General features: G+C 40.9%; 1 protein-coding gene across 6 annotated transcripts in view; it reads right to left on the bottom strand.

Moving 5' to 3' along the window:
* The window catches only part of KCNU1 (potassium calcium-activated channel subfamily U member 1), a 146,541-nt gene that overhangs the window by 2,583 nt on the left and 120,297 nt on the right, over positions 1-23,661 (bottom strand). For 3 of the 6 annotated variants that reach the window (XM_077849124.1, XM_077849125.1, XM_077849123.1), the window contains 5 exons: positions 17,588-17,659; positions 14,604-14,743; positions 6,526-6,717; positions 4,689-4,799; positions 71-686 (listed from right to left, as the gene is read on the bottom strand). In XM_077849124.1, coding sequence (XP_077705250.1) covers positions 279-686; positions 4,689-4,799; positions 6,526-6,717; positions 14,604-14,743; positions 17,588-17,659 — 923 coding nt within the window. In that variant the 3' untranslated portion in view covers positions 71-278. Of the gene's footprint in view, positions 1-70; positions 687-4,592; positions 4,800-6,525; positions 6,718-14,603; positions 14,744-17,587; positions 17,660-23,661 lie in introns of those variants that run through there. The other 3 variants (XM_077849127.1, XM_077849126.1, XR_013352962.1) reach the window with 3 other exon arrangements.

Below are 23,661 nucleotides of genomic sequence, written 5' to 3'. Positions count from 1 at the left end.
TTTTACATAACTCAGCCTAACATGTTTTCTGCTCAAGGGACACAGAGCAATGAACTTTCCTTACAGAACATTCATCATCCATTTCTTTATTTATCACTCCAGATCCAGTGGGATTGGATCAGACTTTGGTCTCTCCCCAGTATGGGCTTGCTGATCCACCACTAGGCATTGGGCACAAAAGTGGCATGCTTCTGTTTTTATTTTCCTGTTCAAAGTCACCATCTCTGGATTTGCTTTACAAGTAGCAAGTGAGGGGCTTGTGGAGAACATCCACGAGTCTAGTTTGGTTTTGAAGAAGCAGGGGCATTCTCCTCTGGGCTTTCCTTCTTTTTTCCTCTCCCATTTTCTTTCACAGTTTCGGTTTTACCTAAGTGTGTCTGGGATGATATTTTACTCCTCTGAGTCAATACAGCTTGCTTAGAATCACTAACAGAGATAGTTGCTGGCTGCAAACAATGAATGGTTGTAGTCAAAGGTTGTGTTGTAGTCTGCTCGACTGGATCAGTTGTAGGAGAATTATGTATTTTTGTAACTTTCTCTGATGTTGGCACTGTATTTGTCATTTCATATAAACCTTTAGATGAAGTATCCATTTTGTAACAAGAAGTGCTGAAAGGGATGGCACAAAACACAAGATCCGAGGGCAGTAGCTTAAAGTCATTGGCTGGCCGGGTAATCACAAACCTGTAAGAAAAGCCAAAGATAACTCCCAAGCTTTTGCAAGCAGGACAGTGTGGCTACAGACAATGGCCCAAACAAGGAAGTCTTTCTGCTGGGCCACAGGACGAAATGTTTTTTTGTTGTACTTTGCTTCATTGGTTTCTGATTAAGAGTAAATATCTCTAGCAACGGAAGTCCTTGGCTAGGAATCAGAAGACTAACATTCGCTTCTGCCTCCAACCCAAGCATTTCTGACCCTAGTTAGGCATGACGTCTCCCTTCCCTGGACCTTCCTTTAGTCATCATTTTAATGGGAGAGGGTTAGGGTGGAGGTATTGACTGATTGATCTCTAACAGTCTTTTTAATATCCACTACACTAATGCATTTAGTCAGCACAATATTGAACACTTGGGCAAGCTTTATCAAAATCAGAAGGTCACATATATTCAGCTATTTTTATTCTAGCTTAGGCCTACTCTAATACTTATGCCACCAACTATCACAAAAAATGTAGTGTGGCCAGTGGGGGAAAAATATTAAACCAAAATTTTATTTGAAATTTTGACTAGTAAGCAAATAGCAAATGTCAATGAGTCTTAAAGAACTCCCAGAGCCTATCAAAATACCATGGACTTTCTTCAGAGAGTTAGAACAAATTATTTTAAGATTTGTGTGGAATCAGAAAAGACCCCGAATAGCCAGGGGAATTTTAAAAAAGAAAACCATATCTGGGGGCATCACAATGCCAGATTTCAGGTTGTACTACAAAGCTGTGGTCATCAAGACAGTGTGGTACTGGCACAAAAACAGACACATAGATCAGTGGAACAGAATAGAGAATCCAGAAGTGGACCCTGAACTTTATGGGCAACTAATATTCGATAAAGGAGGAAAGACTATCCATTGGAAGAAAGACAGTCTCTTCAATAAATGGTGCTGGGAAAATTGGACATCCACATGCAGAAGAATGAAACTAGACCACTCTCTTTCACCATGCACAAAGATAAACTCAAAATGGATGAAAGATCTAAATGTGAGACAAGATTCCATCAAAATCCTAGAGGAGAACACAGGCAACACCCTTTTTGAACTCGGCCACAGTAACTTCTTGCAAGATACATCCACGAAGGCAAAAGAAACAAAAGCAAAAATGAACTATTGGGACTTCATCAAGATAAGAAGCTTTTGCACAGCAAAGGATACAGTCAACAAAACTCAAAGACAACCTACAGAATGGGAGAAGATATTTGCAAATGACATATCAGATAAAGGGCTAGTTTCCAAGATCTATAAAGAACTTATTAAACTCAACACCAAAGAAACAAACAATCCAATCATGAAATGGGCAAAAGACATGAACAGAAATCTCACAGAGGAAGACATAGACATGGCCAACACGCACATGAGAAAATGCTCTGCATCACTTGCCATCAGGGAAATACAAATCAAAACCACAATGAGATACCACCTGACACCAGTGAGAATGGGGAAAATTAACAAGGCAGGAAACAACAAATGTTGGAGAGGATGCGGAGAAAAGGGAACCCACATACACTGTTGGTGGGAATGTGAACTGGTGCAGCCACTCTGGAAAACTGTGTGGAGGTTCCTCAAAGAGTTAAAAATAGACCTGCCCTACGACCCAGCAATTGCACTGTTGGGGATTTACCCCAAAGATACAAATGCAATGAAACGCCGGGACACCTGCACCCCGATGTTTATAGCAGCAATGTCCACAATAGCCAAACTGTGGAAGGAGCCTCGGTGTCCATCGAAAGATGAATGGATAAAGATGTGGTTTATGTATACAATGGAATATTACTCAGCTATTAGAAATGACAAATACCCACCATTTGCTTCAACGTGGATGGAACTGGAGGGTATTATGCTGAGTGAAGTAAGTCAGTCGGAGAAGGACAAACATTATATGTTCTCATTCATTTGGGGAATATAAATAATAGTGAAAGGGAATATAAGGGAAGGGAGAAGAAATGTGTGGGAAATATCAGAAAGGGAGACAGAACGTAAAGACTGCTAACTCTGGGAAATGAACTAGGGGTGGTAGAAGGGGAGGAGGGCGGGGGGTGGGAGTGAATGGGTGAGGGCACTGGGGGTTATTCTGTATGTTAGTAAATTGAACACCAATAAAAAATAAATTAAAAAAAAAAAAAAAAGAACTCCCAGAGCCTGGACTTGCATAAAAAGTCTTCGCAGGGAAGCAGGATACCTTAGTACTGCATCAGGCATATAGCAAATCCTCAGTAAATGTGAGTTAATTAATTAACCACCAGCATTCATGTCAGCACACTGAGGCAGAATAACCTTTCATGTCTTTCAACCTGTATTTCTTCATCGCTACCCCAAGTGGTCACCTCTTCTTTCCCGAACATCCAACTCAGGGCACCTCAGACCTCCTTTTACTGAATTTTCTCCCCTTTATCTTTCCTACTGAGTCCCCTACAATGTCTATAATTGTTTAAGCAAAACCTACTATAGTCACACATTCTCTTTGAAATAGAAATATCATTTCCTTCCTGGAGGTCCTCTGAAATATGGGATGCACGTTGTCCCAAATACTGAGCTCAATGGGTTTTCCAGAGGTGTTGGAGCAAAGGAATGGAGTTCAGGAAGAGAGAGAGACAGAGAAACAAGCATCATTTATGCTTCCTAGTACTGCTTCTAGAATATCACTGCTCCCCCAACGTCTTTGTGATTAATGCTCTATAGCTGCATCACCCTCCCTCTCGATTCACCGGTGTCATCTACAGATCTCCAAGCTTATTTGCTTCTGGCATTTGGGACACTTTTTCTTTCAAATTCCAGTGCCACTATCAGCTTATGTGCATGCAGTGTTTATGTGGGTTACAATTCCAACAGCCAGCACATTGCCACTTCCCATTGATCTTACCTCCAAACCACTTTCCTAGTCATATACTAGGTGTTATCATTTCTTGATATGCCCTGCCACTAAAATTCTATGCTTCCATAAATCATTCTCTGGCTGCAACTTCCCATCATTCTTTCCCCTTTGATTCCTGAACTCTGAGTACATCTACTCTTTAACCGCATCACGATTTTCAACACTTTTTCCTTTAAAGTCTGGTGTTGCTTCCATAAACCCTTCTTCCATTTCCTCTCAGGAGCTAATACACTTTGATTTCCTTTTCAATTCCCTGTGATACTTCCTCCATCTTTTCTCCCAGCAATGGCTATGCCTATACTTCATAGAGAAATCCTGGTGTTATATACAAATTCCTATTAGCACAGCCCTCACCTATGGCTATGTTTGCCTTGGCACCCATTCTTTTCCTTCTGATGAGTAGAAAAGTCTTTCCATTTAAGACTACCCCACTTTGAGTAACTTGGTTTCTTTCCCCTTAGAAAGGAGAACACGTTTCCTTCAATCTTCTTCTTCTCTACTGTTTTTAATTTCTCCTTCTTATACTGAATCCTGTCCATTCCCATTGTGAGGATCTTACTTTGGACCTACATTATTGTGTTGTCTGTAGACTGCACCCTTTTCTTCCCCCTCCTACTCCCCCCCATACACTTTCTTTATGTTCTCCTACATTGTGGTCAGATTGCTCTGACTTTCAACTGAAATCTGAACATGTCGCACCCATAACTTATATAGAGAGATCACAGTGGGCTAGAGATGAGGCAGTCAATAAACATTTACCCAATGACTCTAGCAGAAATAAGTAAATCTTTCCAATGTGGACAGTGGCTTTCAACTTTAAAAAGTTACATAGACATGGATGAGGGGTAATCTGAGTTTACATTTCATTTTTCACTGGGTACATGGACGTCATTCTCCTTATACGGTCAATATTAATTGGATCACCGGTTCATTCATGTTAAGTTACACACATGCTTCCTTCTTCCTACATAACTGTCTACTTCCCCCAGACCCTTTTTTGTAACTACGGACCTTGAGCTTTGTACTTCTCTTTCACATTGAATAAAGCAGCTTTGGCTCTTATGCTTGGATAGATGGGTAGCACTTTCCAAGCTAGCATACTCCCCTTTTTTGTTCTGGCTTGTTCTCCTCTTCATCTATCATGCGGTATAAGCCAAGGCACAGGATTCCAAAATTATCTAATGAGCCACAGAACACTTGCCCAAATGTCTTTCTTGGCTGGGGAGGAAAGAGAAAAACATGTGTCTGTTGGTACTTCAATTTAAGCAATAACAAGTATTTACTGGAAAGTTATTGTCGTTCCTTGCAGCAAAAATTTGGAAGACCCAAAAGCCGTTTCCTGTTATCTTTTATAGTGGCAGTGTCAAGTAGGAAATTAGGTTTATGATACGTTTTGAGCATCTAATCCCAGTGATTATTTTTATCACTGTGGTCTTTCAAGAGTATCTTGTGGGCATGGTATAGGATGTTGTTGTGCTAGTTTTTATTACTACTGCTATTTGGTAGCCATTAAGAAGTAATGATGAGTAACAGGTTGGGAAATTCAGTTTTCCAGCTATACAATGGGTTGAGATGTTAAATGACCTCCAGAGAGTAATCTTTTTATCCTACTCTACAACAGCTTGCAATCCCAGTCCTCTTGACACTGCTCTCTGGCTATAGTCAACAAAAGCAGCATGAGTAGCAGACAACAGGGTTAAAGCAGCAGCAAATGAAGTCACATAAGAACAGTTTGTTTCATTATGATTCCTTAGGGTAAAGAATAATGTGGGGACAGAAAATAAGTGGAGAAAGGAAAGAGAAGATACTGATACTGACAAGAAGCTGCCAGTGGCAGTTGTCCTGGACTTATAATCACTCATAAGGTAATCGTGGGTGAAGAGCCCAGGACCACAGATATGCAAAGGACCAGACTATGCTACGGGAACTTTGCACCTGGAATTCAGATGTACAGGGGTTCTCCCTTTTTGGCAGTATCTATTAAGACATACCAGGTGCAAGACCTGGAAAGGGCTGCTCCATGTGAAGGGAGCTCTGCTGATGTCCTCTCAACAAACAAAAAATATTTCCTTACAATGCCCTGCCCCTGACAACTGGTAGAGCACTAAATGTAATTTTAATCAAAGCTAAACTAAAAGACACCAATCAGTACATTACTCATCCCCAGGCTGGACTTTACTGTGATTCCCAAACACTCAGATGCCCCATTGGTTGCTCCATAATTATGGCACATCTTTTCCCCTTGCCGTAATCTACTGCTCACCAGCTCAGTGGGCTAAGAAAATTCAAGCATTTTCCACTGGCCAGCCCGATCAGAATCTTAGACCCAAACACAGAACTCTTCTGCCTCATTTCAGCTGACATCATCAGATTTCTTTATCAGCTCAGGTGTATAGGAAGAGTGAGCCGAGCCTGGGTCAGACTGCCTTGGAGGGTCCTCTGCTTTTCCAGTGGGAGACAATGTGGTTTTAGGTAAATCCTTGTTTCTCCGAGTCTTGGTTTCTTGATCTGTTCAGTGCAATTAATAAACAATGCCCTACCAAGTAAATCTTTAGACAGATTAACTAAACAACAACTAAGCAGACAGGTACAGGGAAAGTGCTCCAGTAAATATTAGCTATTACAATTATTATTAATATCCTCGCTAAGGTGCAAAGTTGTTAGACCTCTCAGATGCTTCCTGCAGACTTCAATTTTTTTTTTATTTAGAAGATAAGGATAATAATAGCTGCCTTATCTACCTCCTGGAATTATTGTAAAAAATAAATAGAACATGTGAAAATGCACTTTAAATTATAAAATACTCTGTGAATACAAGATTGTATTAGTTTTTGCTGTTATTTCCATGCTATGGACCATTTGGAACCCAAACAGCCTGAATCATTTTCAGAAACCCAAAGTGGTAAGGAAGTGGGAACCCCTATTATGACAGGAGTAGACTCACTTTAATGTCTGACAAAATTGTTTGGTCCAAGGACAGAAGTCCCAGCTTACACCGCATTCTTCCAGACAAAACTGAACTGTAGCTCTGGACCATCCCACAGATACTCTTATCCAAATGTTGTTCCAGCTGAGAACTTATCCCTCCTGTCACCAGCATCTGAAGTAATTCCAGGACATGATAATTGTAGAAGGCCTGGAAAGCAAGGGCAAACATGTGAAAAGTCAGAGGAGCCAGCACAGAAACTGTGGAGGTATATTGTCTTAGACACTTGGGGAGCATTGCTCTTTGAAATGGATCCAGTGAGGCAAAACAGGGTCTCTCATTATTATTAAAATCAACTAAAATGTCTCCATTCAGGTAGGGCACTGGGTTAGGCAAAGTACAGAGAAAATAACACTTACTCGTTTCTTGCTCCCTCAGAGTTTACACTGTGGCAGAAGAAGAAAATGGGTAATGATGCTAACACCAAGGATGTCTTCTCTTCCAAAAATAACCAAAGGAGTATGTTTGGCCACAGATGCCTTAATAATCATCACCATATATTTAAAACTGTGTATTTAATGAGACTTCTATTGATGTTTCCTTAGGCCACTTTGACATTATTACTGTCATCAATAACTGAATCTTCTGAGTGCAAATCTACTTATATTCTTTTTAATTGTGACTTACTTGGGGACAGGTATTTACTTGAGCCTTATTATTATTTAGATCTCCCATAGCTCTTGTATACTACACAAATGGTAGATGTTGAATAAATTAATGGAATTTTGGAATCTCTGGCATCAAAATGAAACCAAAGGAAGACATGTGCAACAATTTCTTATTTTGAAACTACTTGGAGTCTGAATAACCCTAGCTATGTTCTTGAACTACTTTCCTAAAGGATTCCTACTACATATAGTGTAAAATAGATATCGGCATACATGTAAATAGCGCTGTAATATGTTACCCATTAGATTTTCCCAAAACTATTGAATACACAGTGTTTTAAATGTTCTACCTTTTTTAATCTAAATTAGATTTTTACTCTAGTTGACATGAAAATTTATATGTTTATATATTACCTATACAAAAATCAATACTTTTGTTTTTATTAAAAATAGTAGGAAGGACCTTAATTGTTACTGTCATAGAAATTTTGCTATTTACTTTCTCTAAAATTCCGGGACTTGTCTTATGCAGACCGAATTATGATAGGGTCCTGTTTACTAGTCTTCCTGTCTTATTTTTCTTCTTACTAACAATCCTTGTTCAAAATGTTTCCAGAGAGATTCTCTAGGACACAAATCAAATCATGCCGTCCAGCTCCTCAAACCTGCGATGTCATACCCCGATGTACCCCAGGCTCATCTCCTCCATGAATGGTGTCCTCCAGTGCACACTATAGTCTATCTATTGCTCAAGCTACATATTTATTCCTTTATGCCTTGCTTTGGAACATCTGACTGATCATTCATCAAACTCTCTGGCTGGCAAATGTTAAGCTGGTCTCCTCATCAGAAAGAAGTTTCCCTGTCTTTGTGATCCCACAAAAGCCACTGGCTTTTGTTCCATTTCATCCTTCTATATTTTATAGTTAGTAGTTTGTCTGAAACACACCTGACTTTGAATCTTGGACTGGCATGTCTTAGCTGAACACCTTTGGACAATTCATGTGTTCTTTCTCAGAAACAGTTGTATAACTTTTAACATTGATGTGATAATATCATCTTTGAGCCTTGTTTATAGAAGGAGATGAGATATACCACATACATTACTGAACTCTGTTCCCTTCAACAGTGGTTCTTACATATCGGGATCACCTGGAAGGATATTTGTGAGTGTAGATTTCTGGGATCCAAGATCTACGGGATCAGAATGTATGGACAGGAGTGGGAATCAGAAATTTAAAGGCTACCTCTGGTGGTTCTGTCACTGGTTGGTGCTCAGATCACCATCTGGGAAACACTTCTGTAAATGATATGGTCTTTTGGAGGACACACTTTATCTACTTAGCATTCATGTCCTCAAAGTGCATGAAACAAGACAGGTATTCAAAAGCTATAAGAATATAGACAGCAACTGGCAGTTGATTTTTAAGAAATAAATAATGTTAGTAAAATGTAAAAGCCACTGGGATAAGAGGGTGTAGGAAATTAAATATAAACTATATGAATTAAGAGAGAATAAAAGTAAAATGTTTTAAAATAGTTTTTAGATTAAAAGATGACTTCAAATGCCTTCTCCTCCCTAATGTCCTGACTGAAGGGTTCCCCTGACTTCTCCCATTTCTTCTTTGTTCCATTTTGCTACCACCCAGAAGGGTGCTTACAGAATCAGCTCCCTGAAATCCAGGCATGAACAGAGGATATAAATCCAGGTTGAGCCACAATCCGTTTAAGAACAAGTGGCCATGATGTAGAGTGATCAAACATAATGCTGTTAGAATAATTCTCCACTGATTAAAGAAAAGGTACAAATTTTCAGGTTATCTTGGTGTCAAGGGCTCTAGGGAAACATGTACTTTACATATTTAACTGAGAGAAGCTTAGTCTTTGAATATATCATTTTTTCAGTTTTGACATCAAAAGGATTGCAATTCTATATTGGGAAAAATAAAGGGATTTATGTTCCCCTTATTCCATGAGCTCATCTAGTATTCTTATAATTCAGGGTTCTAAGGTATTGGTATCTTTCTTTTTTCATACCTCCTTCCCTCTTTCCTTCCCTTCCTCCTCCTATCTTTCCTCCTTTCCTTCTTTCTTTTTTCTTTCTCATGAAAATGCAAAAGTTGAAATGTGCTTCAAATAGTTTAAGACCTTTAAACTTGGATAGTGTTTCTTTTTTTAAAATATTTTATTTATTTATTCATGAGAGACAGATTTAGAGAGAGAGAGGCAGAGACACAGGCAGAGGGAGAAGCAGGCTCCATGCAGGGAGCCGAATGTGGGACTCGATCCCAGGAATCCAAGATCATGCCCTGGGCCAAAGGCAGGCACTAAACCGCTGAGCCACCCAGGATCCCCTTGGATAGTGTTTCTAATATAATCATATTTACTAGAATTTGGACTTCCAGTGTTAGAAAATGTTGCAGCCCATGGTGTTATAACTTTTAGCTACAATGAAGACAGAGGTCTCTCTTACAACTTACAATATTACTTAATAATGTAGATACTAACATCCTAGCTACTTGCTGCTCTTTATTCTGAAATCTAATCTCAAAAGACCCTAAAACCAAACATTCATTGAGAAATGCTTCTAACTGAGAATGAGGCTACATGATAGGAAAACTGCAACTAACCAGCTGAGTGACCTTAAGGGAGTCATGTAACTTCTGCGAGCCTCAATTTCCCTACAAGTAAGGAAACTTCCCTAAGTTCATGTCTGGTTCTGAAGTTCTATTGTTATAAAGCTGTACAGGAATCCTGCTTATGGATCTGAGTGTCTCTCCCTATTTTTTTTTATAACATTAAGCTGATAGAGGATTAAAAGTGAATCTGAATTATACTTTATAGATCTGGGGCAGGAGTTCACAGCAGTGTACCAGAGGCTATTTGGAGCCCTGGTGTCAGCTGTATCAGATTTGGAGGGAAACAGTATTATTTTATCTTGAAAAAAAAAATTACAGGTATATCAGGGCATAGAATGAAAACCTACATGAAATCCAAAGCAAAATTTCAGTAAAAGCAGTGATGGGTTAATAGCGTAATATTCAGGCTTTGTTCTATCCTTGGGACTTGCACATTCAATCCTTTATATTTTTTTAATATAAATTTATTTTTTTATTGTTCAATTTGCCAACATATAGAGTAACACCCAGTGCCCATTCCATCAAGTGCCCCCCTCAGTGTCTGTCACCCAGTCACCCCCACCCCCACCCACCCCCCTTCCACCACCCCTAGTTTGTTTCCCAGAGTTAGGAGTCTCTCATGTTCGGTCTCCCTTTCTGATATTTATTAAGGGGGAATGGAGAAAAAGGTGGAGAAGTCAGAGTCAAGACTGGTGATCTCATCTTGTTTCTGACTCAGCTGAGGTGTTAGCCTCCTTTTTTTCTGAGGGGGGTCTGTTCCAAATGCATCTATATTCCTCCTTGCACTTCTGTTGTAGTATGGGCATCAGGAAAAAATAACTAGAATTCTAACCTCTGACCATGCAGCAATGGGGAACAGATCTCTTGGTGCATTGAGCTTGGCAGCAGATTGGAAGAACCATCTAGAAGGTGTTCTTTGGAGAGGAGAATTATGGGACAAAAGGCACATGCAAAATGGGGAGGGATGGTGGACTCCTGTCATATAGGACTCTTGACTGGGAACTGGAAATCTGTCTCAAAAGAGAGGACAGGATTCTGGTCTTCTTATTTCATGCCTCCCTCTCTGTTGGCCATGTATTCTAACTTACAGGTAGTGGTTTTCCAAATCTCCTTAACAGGAATCTTCCTTCACATCAAATCCTAGGCAGAAGCCACACATAGTTCTGACTGGGGGGAAGAGTGCAGGTGGTGGTGGGGGCATGATGGGGTGGGTGAGTCCCTCCTCCCTGCTTGTCTGCTCAGCAGCTCCTGAACACCCTGGGAGGCAGATTCCTTTAAGCAAAACTTGAAAATCAGTGCACTGGAAGGACACACATAATCACAGAAAGAGATGTCTGGAAGGACAAAGGACTGTAACAACGAGGTCTGACTCTGTAATCATAGAAAGTGGGGTTCAAAAACTAGCTCATCATCTGTAAGTGCTGTGACATTGGCACTTGATTTGTCCCCCTTAGCTTCAGATTCTTGATCTGTAAAATGAGGCTTATAATTGTATTCTCCTAATTGGGCTGGAAGAAGAATTAAACAAGGTTTTGTAGCAAAGATCTTGGCCCAGAGTAAGTGCTTCAGAGGTCTTATTACTATTCCTGCCGCAGCTATTGTTCTGATTATTAATATTATTCCAACAGCAAAACTTATCGGAAGAAGTTACCTTGAGGTCTGTGTTGGGAAAGATCTGTAGGTGTGATCTGGAGGCAGAAAACTGTGATCATTAGTGATCTCTGTCTTGGGAATGTGTTAGAGGGAGTGATGACCATGGAGGCCAGAACGGCCATCCTAACTTTAAGGGGAGCCTGAGTTCTTTGCCTTTCTCCCCCACTTCTCAGCAAGAAGATGCTCCCACATGTATGGAGAATAAACTGGAGTGTTAATGAACATATTCTGCAGCCACCACCACAGTGTTGGCTCCCAGATGTTTTTAGTGCCAGAGGATAAATGGTCTCTTCTTCTCTGAGGCTACTGCTATCATTTCCATGAGACCAGACACAAGATCAGAAGGCCAGCCAAGATCAAATGGTACTAGAAGACTGTAGAGGATAGAATTGGAAGCCCAGACTTGACCCGTGGGCTCCTTCTTTCTATGTGGTTGGACAATGGGAAGTCACCCCCACCCTTAGAAAGCCAAGTGGACCCAGTAGCAGCAGACATAGATGCAAGGGAAACAAAAGTGAGTAGTATGACCTGATTATTTGCAAAGGTCTAGTTCAGCTCTTCATGGCTAGAGATTTGGGGCTGGAGCTCTAAATAGTAGAAAAGTGTGTTCATGTAATGTAATGTGCCATGCATCATTAAGGATTCAAGAGCTTAGGCAGAAGGCCACTAGGTAGATATGCAGAGGGGTAAGACCCAAGCCAGCCCCCTTGATAGAAAGGCTTGCCCTGAAGCTCCATTGCTCCTCTCACCCTGTGTTCTGTTCACCAAGTGCTAGTCCTAAACTTGGCATTTACCAGGAACCCTTATCGGCAAACTGGTGGTCCAGTGTGGTTTGTGACCTCATGTGACTCTCCCTTGTGTCAGACATAGTGTGTGGATTTTCTCTCTCTCACAGTCTTCACTGTGGGGCCTCAGAAAAGACTCCTGAGTTTTTTACCCAGTTTATTTCCTTCTCCAGGAGGACTAGACTGTCCTCTCCCACTGAGAAGCCCACCATCACAATATCTGAAGGCAGCCTGGAAGGCAGAGGTACTCCTCAGTGTGGTCACAGGACTGACGGCAAGTGGAGGGAGGCTGCTGGATCTCAAGTTTGAGCTTCCTATGGAGGCTGATGTTACGTGTTTATCTGTTTTTATTTCTACTCTTTTTGCCCTTTTCTGCCCATCTAGCTCTTCCCACTAGTTGTAAATGGAGTTCATGGCTTTATTCTACCTCTGTGGACCAGTGGAGTTTAATTAAGGCTCCAGTTCAATTTAAGGCACAAAGCTGCCTACCATCTAGGGATCTCTGAAGAGAACTGGGACCTTAACCCCATTTAAAATGTATCCTGCAGACAGGTCCAGTTCATCCAAAATCACCTCCTGCCTGATGCTTTAGTCATTAATTATTGGAAAGTAACTGACATATCAATGACAGACAGTGATAAAACCCTTTCCTTGTTAGAGCCACCTTACCAGAAAAGTCACCTGACTTGACTCCCAGCTCAGTCAAGGCCAAATGCTGCCTCACCCTTTAGGAAATTCATCATCTACCAACTTGTTTAATGTTGAACCATCACTGACATAGTTTTATCTCTCTGAGAGCTTGATAGGATTTATGAGATCTCCCCCTGCCCCCAAAGCTTAGGAAAACAGAACCCAAGGTGACATAATCCCCTCAGGATCAGTGGCACTGATGCCATGAGGGCAGTGCATGTGCCCCAGCCATGCTCCCCTAAAAGTGCAAACTGTGCCTTTGAGGTGACCACACAGTTCAGGAATGATGCCCCTTCCCCATAGAATTACAGAAGACTGCAAGGTAATCAAACTGTGTTCAGAGCCCTGTGCATCTGTAGGCTGATATTCAGCCCCTCTGCAGCCCTTCCCTTGGAAAATCTGGGGAAAAGGAGTCTGGGAGGTGGTAGGTAACAAGCATTTCCTTTGCAGGAGTTCTTGCACCCACGTACAAATGGCTACATACAGATTTTGTGTTTTGATTCAACTCCTTGAACATACCAAGGGCTCTTGCACCTCACTGCCTTTTCCCTTCTTCCCTGTGCCTGGAGTGTTTCTTCCTCAAAGATCAAAATGATGGGCAGCCCCGGTGGCCCAGTGATTTAGCGCCACCTTCAGCCCGGGGTGTGATCCTGGAGACCCGGGATCGAGTCCCATGTCGGGATCCCTGGATGGAGCCTGCTTCTCCCTCTGCCTGTGTCTCTGCCTCTCTCTCTCTCTCTCTCATAAATAAAATCTTTATAAAAAAAAAAAAAGATCAAAATGGTGTGTGCTTTCTTTTCCTCCAAAGCTGGACTCACATGTCACCACATCAGTGCTGCCTTCCTTCTCCAGCCACACTATTGAAACTTCCAGCTCCTTTCCTAACCCCTATATTTCTCATCTCCTATTGCCTTAGCCTTATAGCTATCTGACACACCACATGTGTTCCTTATTTATCGTGTTTCTGTTAATCTCCATGAGCTCGAGCTCCACATGGGCACAGACTTTGGTCTGTTTCATCACTGCTGTGCTCCCAGCAGTTAGAACAGTGTGCCCTGCACGGAGTATGTGATCACATGGTAAATTAATTCCACTTACAGAAATACTGTAGTCGAAGCAAGGGATCCACTGAGAGGCTAAAGAGGAGCTGAGAGCTGAAATGCAACCATGAAGTCGAAAACACATCCCAGGAGCGGGGGCAACTTGGAGGGAGAGCTGACCTAGCTCTGAATAAAGCTCATACTACCAAGGCTTCTCCTTGGTCCCTGTGTCCCCCTGTGTCTGATTTCTGCATAAGCTGATGGGGATATTTTAGAGAGAAGAGAAAGCAGTGTCTCCTAAGCTCTGAACCAGAGCTTGATCTGCCTAGATGCACTTGAAGCTGAAAGGTAGGCATCCTGCTTTTTATGCGCTTATTCCTCCTGGTACCAAGTGTTCTGGTCCTAAGGGCCAGACATGTTTTTAATCTTGAAAATGTGAAAATTTGGCTTCCCTTGCCAAGTAGTTGTATAAAAAAAAAAGAGAGAGAGATGGAATAATGTATGTGAATAAGCTTTTTCAGAAAAATCAAAGAGAACTCCAAATTGTGAGGCATTCTCATCATTTTCCTAAGACTGAACCATCCTTTCTCCCTTCTGCAAGCTGCACTTAGCTGCACTTACTGTGGCCAGGAGGGAATCCAAGAAGCTGCCAGAAAAGACAGTGCCTGTGGAAAAGGACGTGCTAAGATGCAGGCTTGTTCCTGCGAAGGATTCATCCAGTCCACTCAGCTGTTCAATATAGTGGATATTGGAAGGATTTTCTGTAAGGCAAAAATGGAAAAAAAAGAAAGGCAGGCAGACAAGCTTAAGAATACAGGAGTGCCATACAAGGCAGGCCAAGGGGTGATCACTGATCAAAGAATTTGATGTCTATTCTGGGGTCAATGTGGGATCTGCCCTTACTTTAGTCTGTCTATCTATCTATCTATCATCTATATTTTTTATTTCCAAGTATCTTCCTCCCCTAAAGACATGTATCCTTCTTGGCTACCTTCATAATCAAGGGTATACCTTCAAGCCCATCTCCTCCAAATAAGTGTCCCCAGTGTCACCTTTGTATAATTTATCTCTCAGACCAGGGCACTTTTGGAAGTAAAAAGGTGTACTCTCAATAACTGCACTGACAGGGAGGCCTGGGTGGCTCAGTAGTTGAGCGTCTGCCTTGGGCTCAGGGTGTGATCCCGGTCCAGGGATCGAGTCCTGCAGCGGGCTCCCTGCAGGGAGCCTGCTTCTCCCTCTGCCTATGTCTCTGCCTCTTTCTGTGTCTCCTATGAAAAAATAAATAAAATCTTTTTAAAAAATAACTGCACTGGGGAAACAGGCATAAATAGGAACGTATGATCACCTCAGTTACAGACATTTTTCATAATACCATGCCATAGATACCTCGGTATTTACTTAGGTTTTTAGAGTTGTCTGGGTCCAGAATGAGTTAAAGCAGTACCTCTCAAAAGCTTAATGTGTATACGAATCACCCAGGGATCTTGTTATAACACAGATTTTGATTAACTGGGTCTACAGGTAAGAATGGGATTCTAGGTACCCAAGAAGCTTCCAGATACTATTGATGCTGCTGACTCTTCGACTACACTTTAAGTAGCAGGGCTTAGAGAATCCTCTGAACTGGGGCCCATGTATCAGTAGTCAAATTAACCATTAGCACATCTTTACTTATCCCAGATTGCAACTCAGATCCCTGGAAGAAGCCTCTGAAGGGAATGGAATTGGTCATTGTTGCAAATACAAATAGAAGCACTGATTGCCTTTGTTCCAAGATTATTGTTTCAAAAATGGTTAAATTGAAAATAGTATTGGAAGATAGAGATAATATCTCTCACCAGAGCAAAGGGAATCATGCTTACTGCCCATTATAAAAGCTTCTGGTTCCTGAAGCCTGGGGTTCCTCTCCTCTAAAGCAATCCATGGTGGGTACAGGTATCATTTGGCCTTTTTCATGTCATCCTGTGGGAACTGGACTTGAGCAAGCAGCACAAAATTGATGATACTCTGGCTATGGCCATTGCTTTGAGTAATAAACTGCTTTTTTAATCTCTGATGGAGTGGTCTTGTGTATTCTGCCAATATCCATGAAAATGTGGCAGGTTAACTTACTGGTTTACAAGTAGCATAAGATCTTACTTACATCCTTCACAGTTCTTGACAGTCCTATTATAGATCAAACCAAATCTACTGAGCGTGATGCAGAATACATTCCTAACTAAGACTGGATTTTTCCTAATTTTTCCTAATTCTTTAAGTCACTCCATGTTTTTATAAAAGATGAGCAATAATACATGACCATATCAACCCACATTTTTTATGCACATATATTTTTTTTCTCCTTGCATTGCCAACCCTCAGCACCCAAGAGCCCTTGTCCAAATCTTACTGTGTCATCTTAAAATATTGGCCTCCACTTTCCTAGACATTTTCCTGCAGGCCACTGTACATTCTGTACTAAAGTGCTAGAGTTCAGACTTGCAGCTCTCATGTCATTGTGACCCTTTCCAGCCAGCCAAAGAACAAAAGCTGCATGAGCTGGCAGGTGATTTGTTAGACTAATTTGACAAGGGTTGCCTGGTGCCAGCAAGTCGTTACTTGAACAAAGCTCTAAGTCCCTGGAGAGTGACCAGATGTACTTTGGAGCTAGTGAGAAGCTGGCCGTTCCCCTCCTAAGCACTCCAACTTACATCATAGTCTTCTAATCAATGTCCTTAGTGTATATACACCTTGGCTTAAACATGATTAAAAGGACAGAAAAAAAAAAGATACAAGTAAAAATGGCTGTCTCAGGTTCTAATCTGTGTAAAAGATTCCTCTTTTTCCTATCTTCCCTTTTTCTTAACAATTATTGTCAGTATTAAATCCTGGTGTCCCCTATTGCCTCCCAAACATATCCCCAAATGCACACAGACACCTTCCCTGCCTTCCCCAGCCTTTCTTCTACTCCCAGAGCTCCTCACATCTAGGAAAGTCTCATACATGTGCATTTTCCATATGGTGTTGGTGAGAGGTAACAGCTTATTCTGGTATTTCTGCATGGGGTATTTCCATTTTAGAAGAGCACCACTCAGAGCCAGGATTAAGATGACATAAGGGAGATATCTGGAACATAAAGTTTAAGGACCCCAGGGGTGGGTGCCTCCTTAACATCTGCATCCTGAGTGCCTCATTTGTGTCTCCCTAATCCCAGTCTTGGTATTAGTACAGGAAAGGACCTGCTTGGTTTAGAGACCCATGATTAGTAGGTAAATGAGTATAGGGAGATCCTTCCTAGCAGTCCTCATACCCAGGGCCTGTCTCATAGAAGATTTCCTCCAAACAAGGCTGAGCCAGTTGCTGGTCTCCCTCTCCTGATAACTGAACAGGAGGAGAAGGTAGATACTATTCCTGCACCCTGATACCCAGATATAACAGGCTCTGCTTGATGATGTCACCAGTTAGATAAAAGCCCAATGTGATGTCCAGTCAAATACTTAATGCTTCTCTGGTTCCCTCTCTAGTTCCTCAGTTCTTTGACTGTAGATTCTAAAAGGAAATCTGGAACATCGATTATGGATAACAACAATTTCTCCTTTGCATTTTGTCCTTGAAACTCAACTTACTCAGTTCAGTGAGGATGGGGATTCTTCGGTATTTGGATTTCCCAGGAAATCTGAAGGTCTCTGAAGTCCCTTCTGTGGACACAGACAACAGAGATGAAAAGAGATTGATAAATGCAAACAAAGTATCTTAGAAAACTTGGCAATGACATAGAAGCACACCATGTAACCTGGAGCTTTATCTTAACAAAGTTATTCTTATGTCCAAACCCGTTTCTTTCCCTATATTTAGGGGAAACAATTGGGGCCTCCTTAGCATCTCCTTTTGCGAAGTGATTTTTGTGTTTTAAATGGCACTTCAAGTGAATTACAAAAAAGGCAAAGCTCACCCAGTGGTTGCTTATTGACCACATAAGTAAAATATGATTCTTCTCTGTGGAATGGTAGTGTTGGGTGATGGCTCAGGCAAGCTGTGCCCAAATCCACATCCATTTGCTTGGAGAACTTTCAGGAAACCATGAATAAATAGGTGGTGCTCCTCAACCAGTGCTTTTGGAGACACCGTAGCTAGTTTCTGGCCCCTAGTGCTTTAGGGTTCTTTGGGATGCTCTCTGGGTACTGTTCACATCTTCTTTCTTCTTCGTTAGACCTGGCTGCCTCCCATCCCTAGTTGGCTTGCTTCAATCCCCAATGCTTTGGGAGTTCCTTAAAGATGGGCAGGGTGTCACTTGGAACCTCTGAGCTTTGCTTTCAGTTTACAGACAGATTTCCCTCGGGCTTGAGAATGTGAGGCTCTTCACTTTCCTCTGTGAGTCTCGACTCCATCCACCAGACAATGATGCACAGCTCCAGCCTGACACACAGTTTTACCATGTAGGGAATTATGGACAAATTCAAAACTGGGAGAAACACCAGAGTTTTGGTCTCTAAGCCAAAAAAAATATAAAGAATGAAAAGGGAAGAGAGAAATGGGGAACTGGCATCTACTTAAAAAAGAAACACACATACAATGTTCTCATCAGATGTGATGCTTTAAAACTGTTGGTTGCCTTTCTTGAACCTTCCTGAGAATGCTATATAACAGGGACACACTACTGTGAAAGGTAAAAATTCTATTTATAATTAAAATTCCCTGCTGCCTTTGAAGAGGGTCTGCTGTTTACGGCACCAGGCACACAGGACGGGTGGGAATGAGATGGGGAGCGAACGGAGATGAGCATGGTGGTAAGACAGGCTGATAGGCAACCTGTCCCACTGAGACAGGGACAGGAGAAGAGAAACAACCCAGAGGGAAATTTTTTTCAGAGGGAATACTGCATACTACAATATTTACCAGCTCCTCCATCTCCCTGAGACTTTCAGTAAAAGAGGCACTTCTTGTTAATGCAGAGTAGAGCTGAATATATTTCTGTGAACTGCTAAAATTCTGAGTCATGCTCCAAGGTAGATTGAGGGTGAAACTCCACAGGAAGTTCCCAACCTATCTGGTTTATAGCTAGAACTGGCAAGGGCCTTAGGAATTTAGCAAACCCTCCAGCTTCAGGTGGGAAAGTGGAAGATGAGAGGGCTAACTTTGCTCACACAGCTATGTAAGTGGAAGGCTTACATCATGGTTAGAGATCAGATATTCTAACTCATTGGTAAATCTTATTTATAATGAGATCTGAATACATTCAAACTTTTTTCCCTTAAAAAAAGTCTCTGGGATTTCCATAATGCAGAAAGATTGGCGGAACTAAGATTTCCTTTATTCTCAGAACTGTGTAAGATGCTTTCTCTGCTCTCTGTAGCTTTCCTTCTTCTTCCTCTGCCAATATTTTAAAGAGAGTCTATTCCATGTTAGGACTGTAAAGAGTCCCTGCTCCAATGACATTCTACATGCTACGAATATAAAATATTTCCAGATAGTGACAAGTAGTGTGGAAAACTAACTTTTAGGGACCAGTGATTGGTGAGGAAAGGTGACTTTAGATAGAGTCTGAAAAGAGGCCTCTCTGATGTTGGAATGGAGTCCTGAGGGTTGAAAAGCCACCCAGGCAGAGGGGATAGGATAAGAAATCCAAAGAAGGAAAAAGCCAGTATAAACAGGACTAAGTAGGAGAATATTCAAACACCCTACTGGCCTGAAAGATGCTATGTGATTTTCCTATAACTGTCACAGGTCACATAGAATTTAAAGTAGGGAAATGACATTACAAAACATTTTTAAAAGATCCCTCTGGCTGCTATGACAGTAGAAACTATAGAGATATCAGAATTTTACTACAGTCATATCAAATCTGTGAATTTAGTATATAGAGACAGATACTTTGATATCACATGTTCTTCTTGGGTGCAAAAATATGCATATCAGTTGAAATAAATGCTTTGGACACCAGCTGAAGGACAACAATGGAATTTCTGCCTTAATTCTATCTTGTATTGTAGAGCAATAGTTAATTTGAATATGTGTCAGATCATAGCCTGGGTATATTTTACTAGTGTCAATATTTTTGCTGCCTAATAGTACACAGTATTATACCTGAAATATTCCAGTCTGGCAGGGTGCTATTACAAAAGATTGCTTAATTGTAGATTACTACTGTACATTTAAATTTCAGTAGCATATTAAGTTGTCAGACTTAATTACCGTTATATGTTTAGATTATGCCACAGATTATTTAGTTCAGTACCTAGGTTTGCCAACCTGTTCTCCTTGTGATGCGACAGGGCAGCAATTAGAGCATCACTGGAAACCCTAAAGTTTCCCATGGAAATGTCCAGAGGGATGGCATTGTTACTGATCTTTCAGAGAGTCCTCATTCTGCTGTCCCCAACCCCTAACATCCCTTGATGCCTTGGTGGTCCATGATGGCCTTTGTATGTAAATTTATCATGACTGCGAAATGTGGGAAAGCCCACTGATCCCACAAAAGTCTCATCAGATATTCTAGGGCAATGTTTCTGATCTTGATACTATTGACATTTTTGGCCAAAAGGTTTGTTTGTTTGTTTGTTTGTTTGTTTGTTTTAAACCTGTGGGACTGTCCTGTGCATTGTAGGATGTCTACCAGCATCTCTGGCCTCTACTCATTAGCTGCCAATAGTATGCCCTCAAGTTGTGACAACCAAAACTGTCTCCAGACTTTGTCAGATGGCCTCTGGGGGCAAAACTGCCCCTGGTTGAAAACCAGTGTCCTAGAGGAAGGGAAAGTGAACTGCCCATTGGCTAGTCTGATGCCGGTGCCCAGCATGCAAGATGTTCTCTGGCTCCTAGCAGAATTTCCCAGTCCTTTATACTGACAATTCTTGGATATGTGTATTCCCATTTCCACATTTTAAGGATGGTGCAAGAGCAGTATTAACATGAAATGGGAAGAATGGTTAAGAGAACCAAACAGGCCTCTCTGAGGATTTGGAATTTCTATATATAAACTCCAGGTAGATTCCTATAATGCCAGAGTGATTGATAAAATTTCTGAGTAATGATACTTTGCTCTTCATAAGTGCTCATCTTGTAACTTTACTGAGGCTATGGCACAAGATAAGTAGACGCAATGACCTTCATTAGGTGGCACAGTAGAGCTTGACTGGATCTACATTTCCTGGTTACACAAATGGGTATGATGACATCCATAAAAGAAATGGTACCAAACCTGCACAATACATTTTTCTTTAAACTTTCCCTTTTATCTTTGGGGAAAGCACCTACTTATACTTCATAATGATTGAAATACTTTGATAGTCCTTCATTTTCTTCTGCCTCCTTTCAAAACCTTTCTCCCCCTCTCCTTTACCTCCTTCTACCAATTCGTCTTTCTCCTTTGAGGGCAACCTTCCAGCCTGTAACAGAGTACATGGTGCATCATACAAAATCAATATAATTTTGTTGAATTAATGAATAAGTGAAAGGATGAAAATCACTAGATATAAAGAAAATCAGAATTATATTCACAGGTTTCTATCTTTCTAGCCTATATAATATGTGAGACTTAAATAAAGCTAATAATAGGAAGACAAGTCACTCAGATGATTAACTAGATGGTCAGTCAGTGTCAGTTCATCCCAGACTTAGGTTACATGGGCATTTTCATTTTTTTAATAATAACATATAATTATTGAACAGCTACTTGTTGCTAGTACAATGCCTGGTGCTATGTATCATATAGAATTTTTTATTACATTTTTTATTTAAATTCAATTTGCCAACATATAGTATAATATCCAGTGCTTATCCCATCAAGTGCCCTCTTCAGTGCCAGTCACCCAGTTACCCCATCCTCCCACCCACCTCCCCTTCTGCAACACTTTGTTTCCCAGAGTTAGGAATCTCTCATGGTTTGTCTCCCTCTCTAATTTTTCTTACTCAGTTCCCCTCCTTTCCCTTATTATCCCTATCACTATTTCTTTTTTTTTAAGATTTTATTTATCTATTCATGAGAGACACAGAAGAGGCAGAGGCATAGGCAGAGGGAGAAGCAGGTTCCTTGCAGGGAGCTCGCTGTGGGATTCGATCCTGGACCCCAGGATCATTCCCTGAACTGAAGGCAGACGCTCAACCACTGAGCCACCTAGGTGTCCCACCCTTCACTATTTCTTATATTCCACATATGAGTGAAACCATATGATGGTTGTCCTTTTCCAATTGACTTATTTCACTTGTATATTGATGATATTGCCTATTAAGTGAATACTTCCTCTCTGTCTAATCACAGAGAATTGTAAGCATGGTGTACACACACACACACACACACACACAATTACTCTCACATGTACCACACACAGATCTTGTGTAAATTTGAGTGATTCTAATTGCAAGGCTGAAGATTTATGTGCACAATACAACAGCATTTTTAGATTTTCTTAGCAGTGATATGGCTTAGTCTGGAATACTTTGATATTCATAAAGTGCTTGGTTACTAGTCTGCTTTGCAAAACATCCTGAAACTCTGAATGCCGAGTCAGCTTTTGATGCTTAGTGAGGGTGTCTCAAATAGGTGGTTCAGTTCACCTACCAAAGATTAGGTTAGATTATTTATTTAGTCCTTTGGCATAAGAATCTTCTATTTTTCTTTTTTTTAATTTATTTTTTATTGGTGTTCAATTTACTAACATACAGAATAACCCCCAGTGCCCGTCACCCATTCACTCCCACCCCCCGCCCTCCTCCCCTTCTACCACCCCTAGTTCGTTTCCCAGAGTTAGCAGTCTTTACGTTCTGTCTCCCTTTCTGATATTTCCCACACATTTCTTCCCCCTTCCCTTATAAGAATCTTCTATTTTTCTACCTAGCAATAGTGCTCTAGGAGTCAGAGAGCATTCTTTTAGTTTCCTAATTTGATTCTGAACATTTTTATCCACAACCATAATCACAAAAGCCTTGCCATGTCTGTAATGTCTGACTGCTCCAAGTTCCATGCACAGAATAGCTGTGCTCAGCAGATGCATGGCCAGAAGACTGAGTTCTTGATACTGATACAAGAATTAACATCCTTGAGGGAAATGGGCTGGGTCAAGGGGACCCCAACCATGATCTACTTTTATTTTTTGACTTGAAAATCTGTTTTAGATACAGAAAATTCTTCAGTAATAGTACTTTCATGTTAGGTTGGGTGTCTAGTAGTCAATTTTAGAAACAGATTAATAGATAAGCCTTTCTCTATTTGGGGCAAAAGGGAAACTACAGTTTTTATTGATCATTTACCTCAAATACTTGGATATGGTTAAATATATGGGAACTCTACAAATGTATGGGAATTAACCTCAAACACTTGGTATAATGAAATGAACTTGGATATGGTGAAATGTATGGGAAGTCCAGGTACTGGCTCATTTGCTTCAATTCATTAAGTATGTGGTAAACATCTAAGTGACCATAACTGCCCTAGGCACTAAGAGGACTACAAAGGAGGAAAAGACTTGATTCCCATCCTGAGTAGCTCCTGCTTCTCATAATCTCTTTCCAATCTGAAGCTTCAATATGACATTTTTAGAATATAGAAGTTGGAAGAGAACTTAGAAATAATCTTCTAAAATTCATAATTTGAAAACATCATAACGGAATAAAAGAGAATTATACCTCATTCTCTGAAACATAAAACTATGAATAGTAATGGGACATCTCTAAGATCTAATGAAGACTGATAGTACTACTACTA

Source organism: Canis aureus, chromosome 15 (assembly GCF_053574225.1).
Source record: "Canis aureus isolate CA01 chromosome 15, VMU_Caureus_v.1.0, whole genome shotgun sequence".
In the NCBI taxonomy this organism is placed as follows: Eukaryota; Metazoa; Chordata; class Mammalia; order Carnivora; family Canidae; genus Canis; species Canis aureus.
The sequence above is the reverse complement of the archived record's forward strand: the minus strand, read 5'-3'. Positions and strand labels throughout refer to the sequence as shown.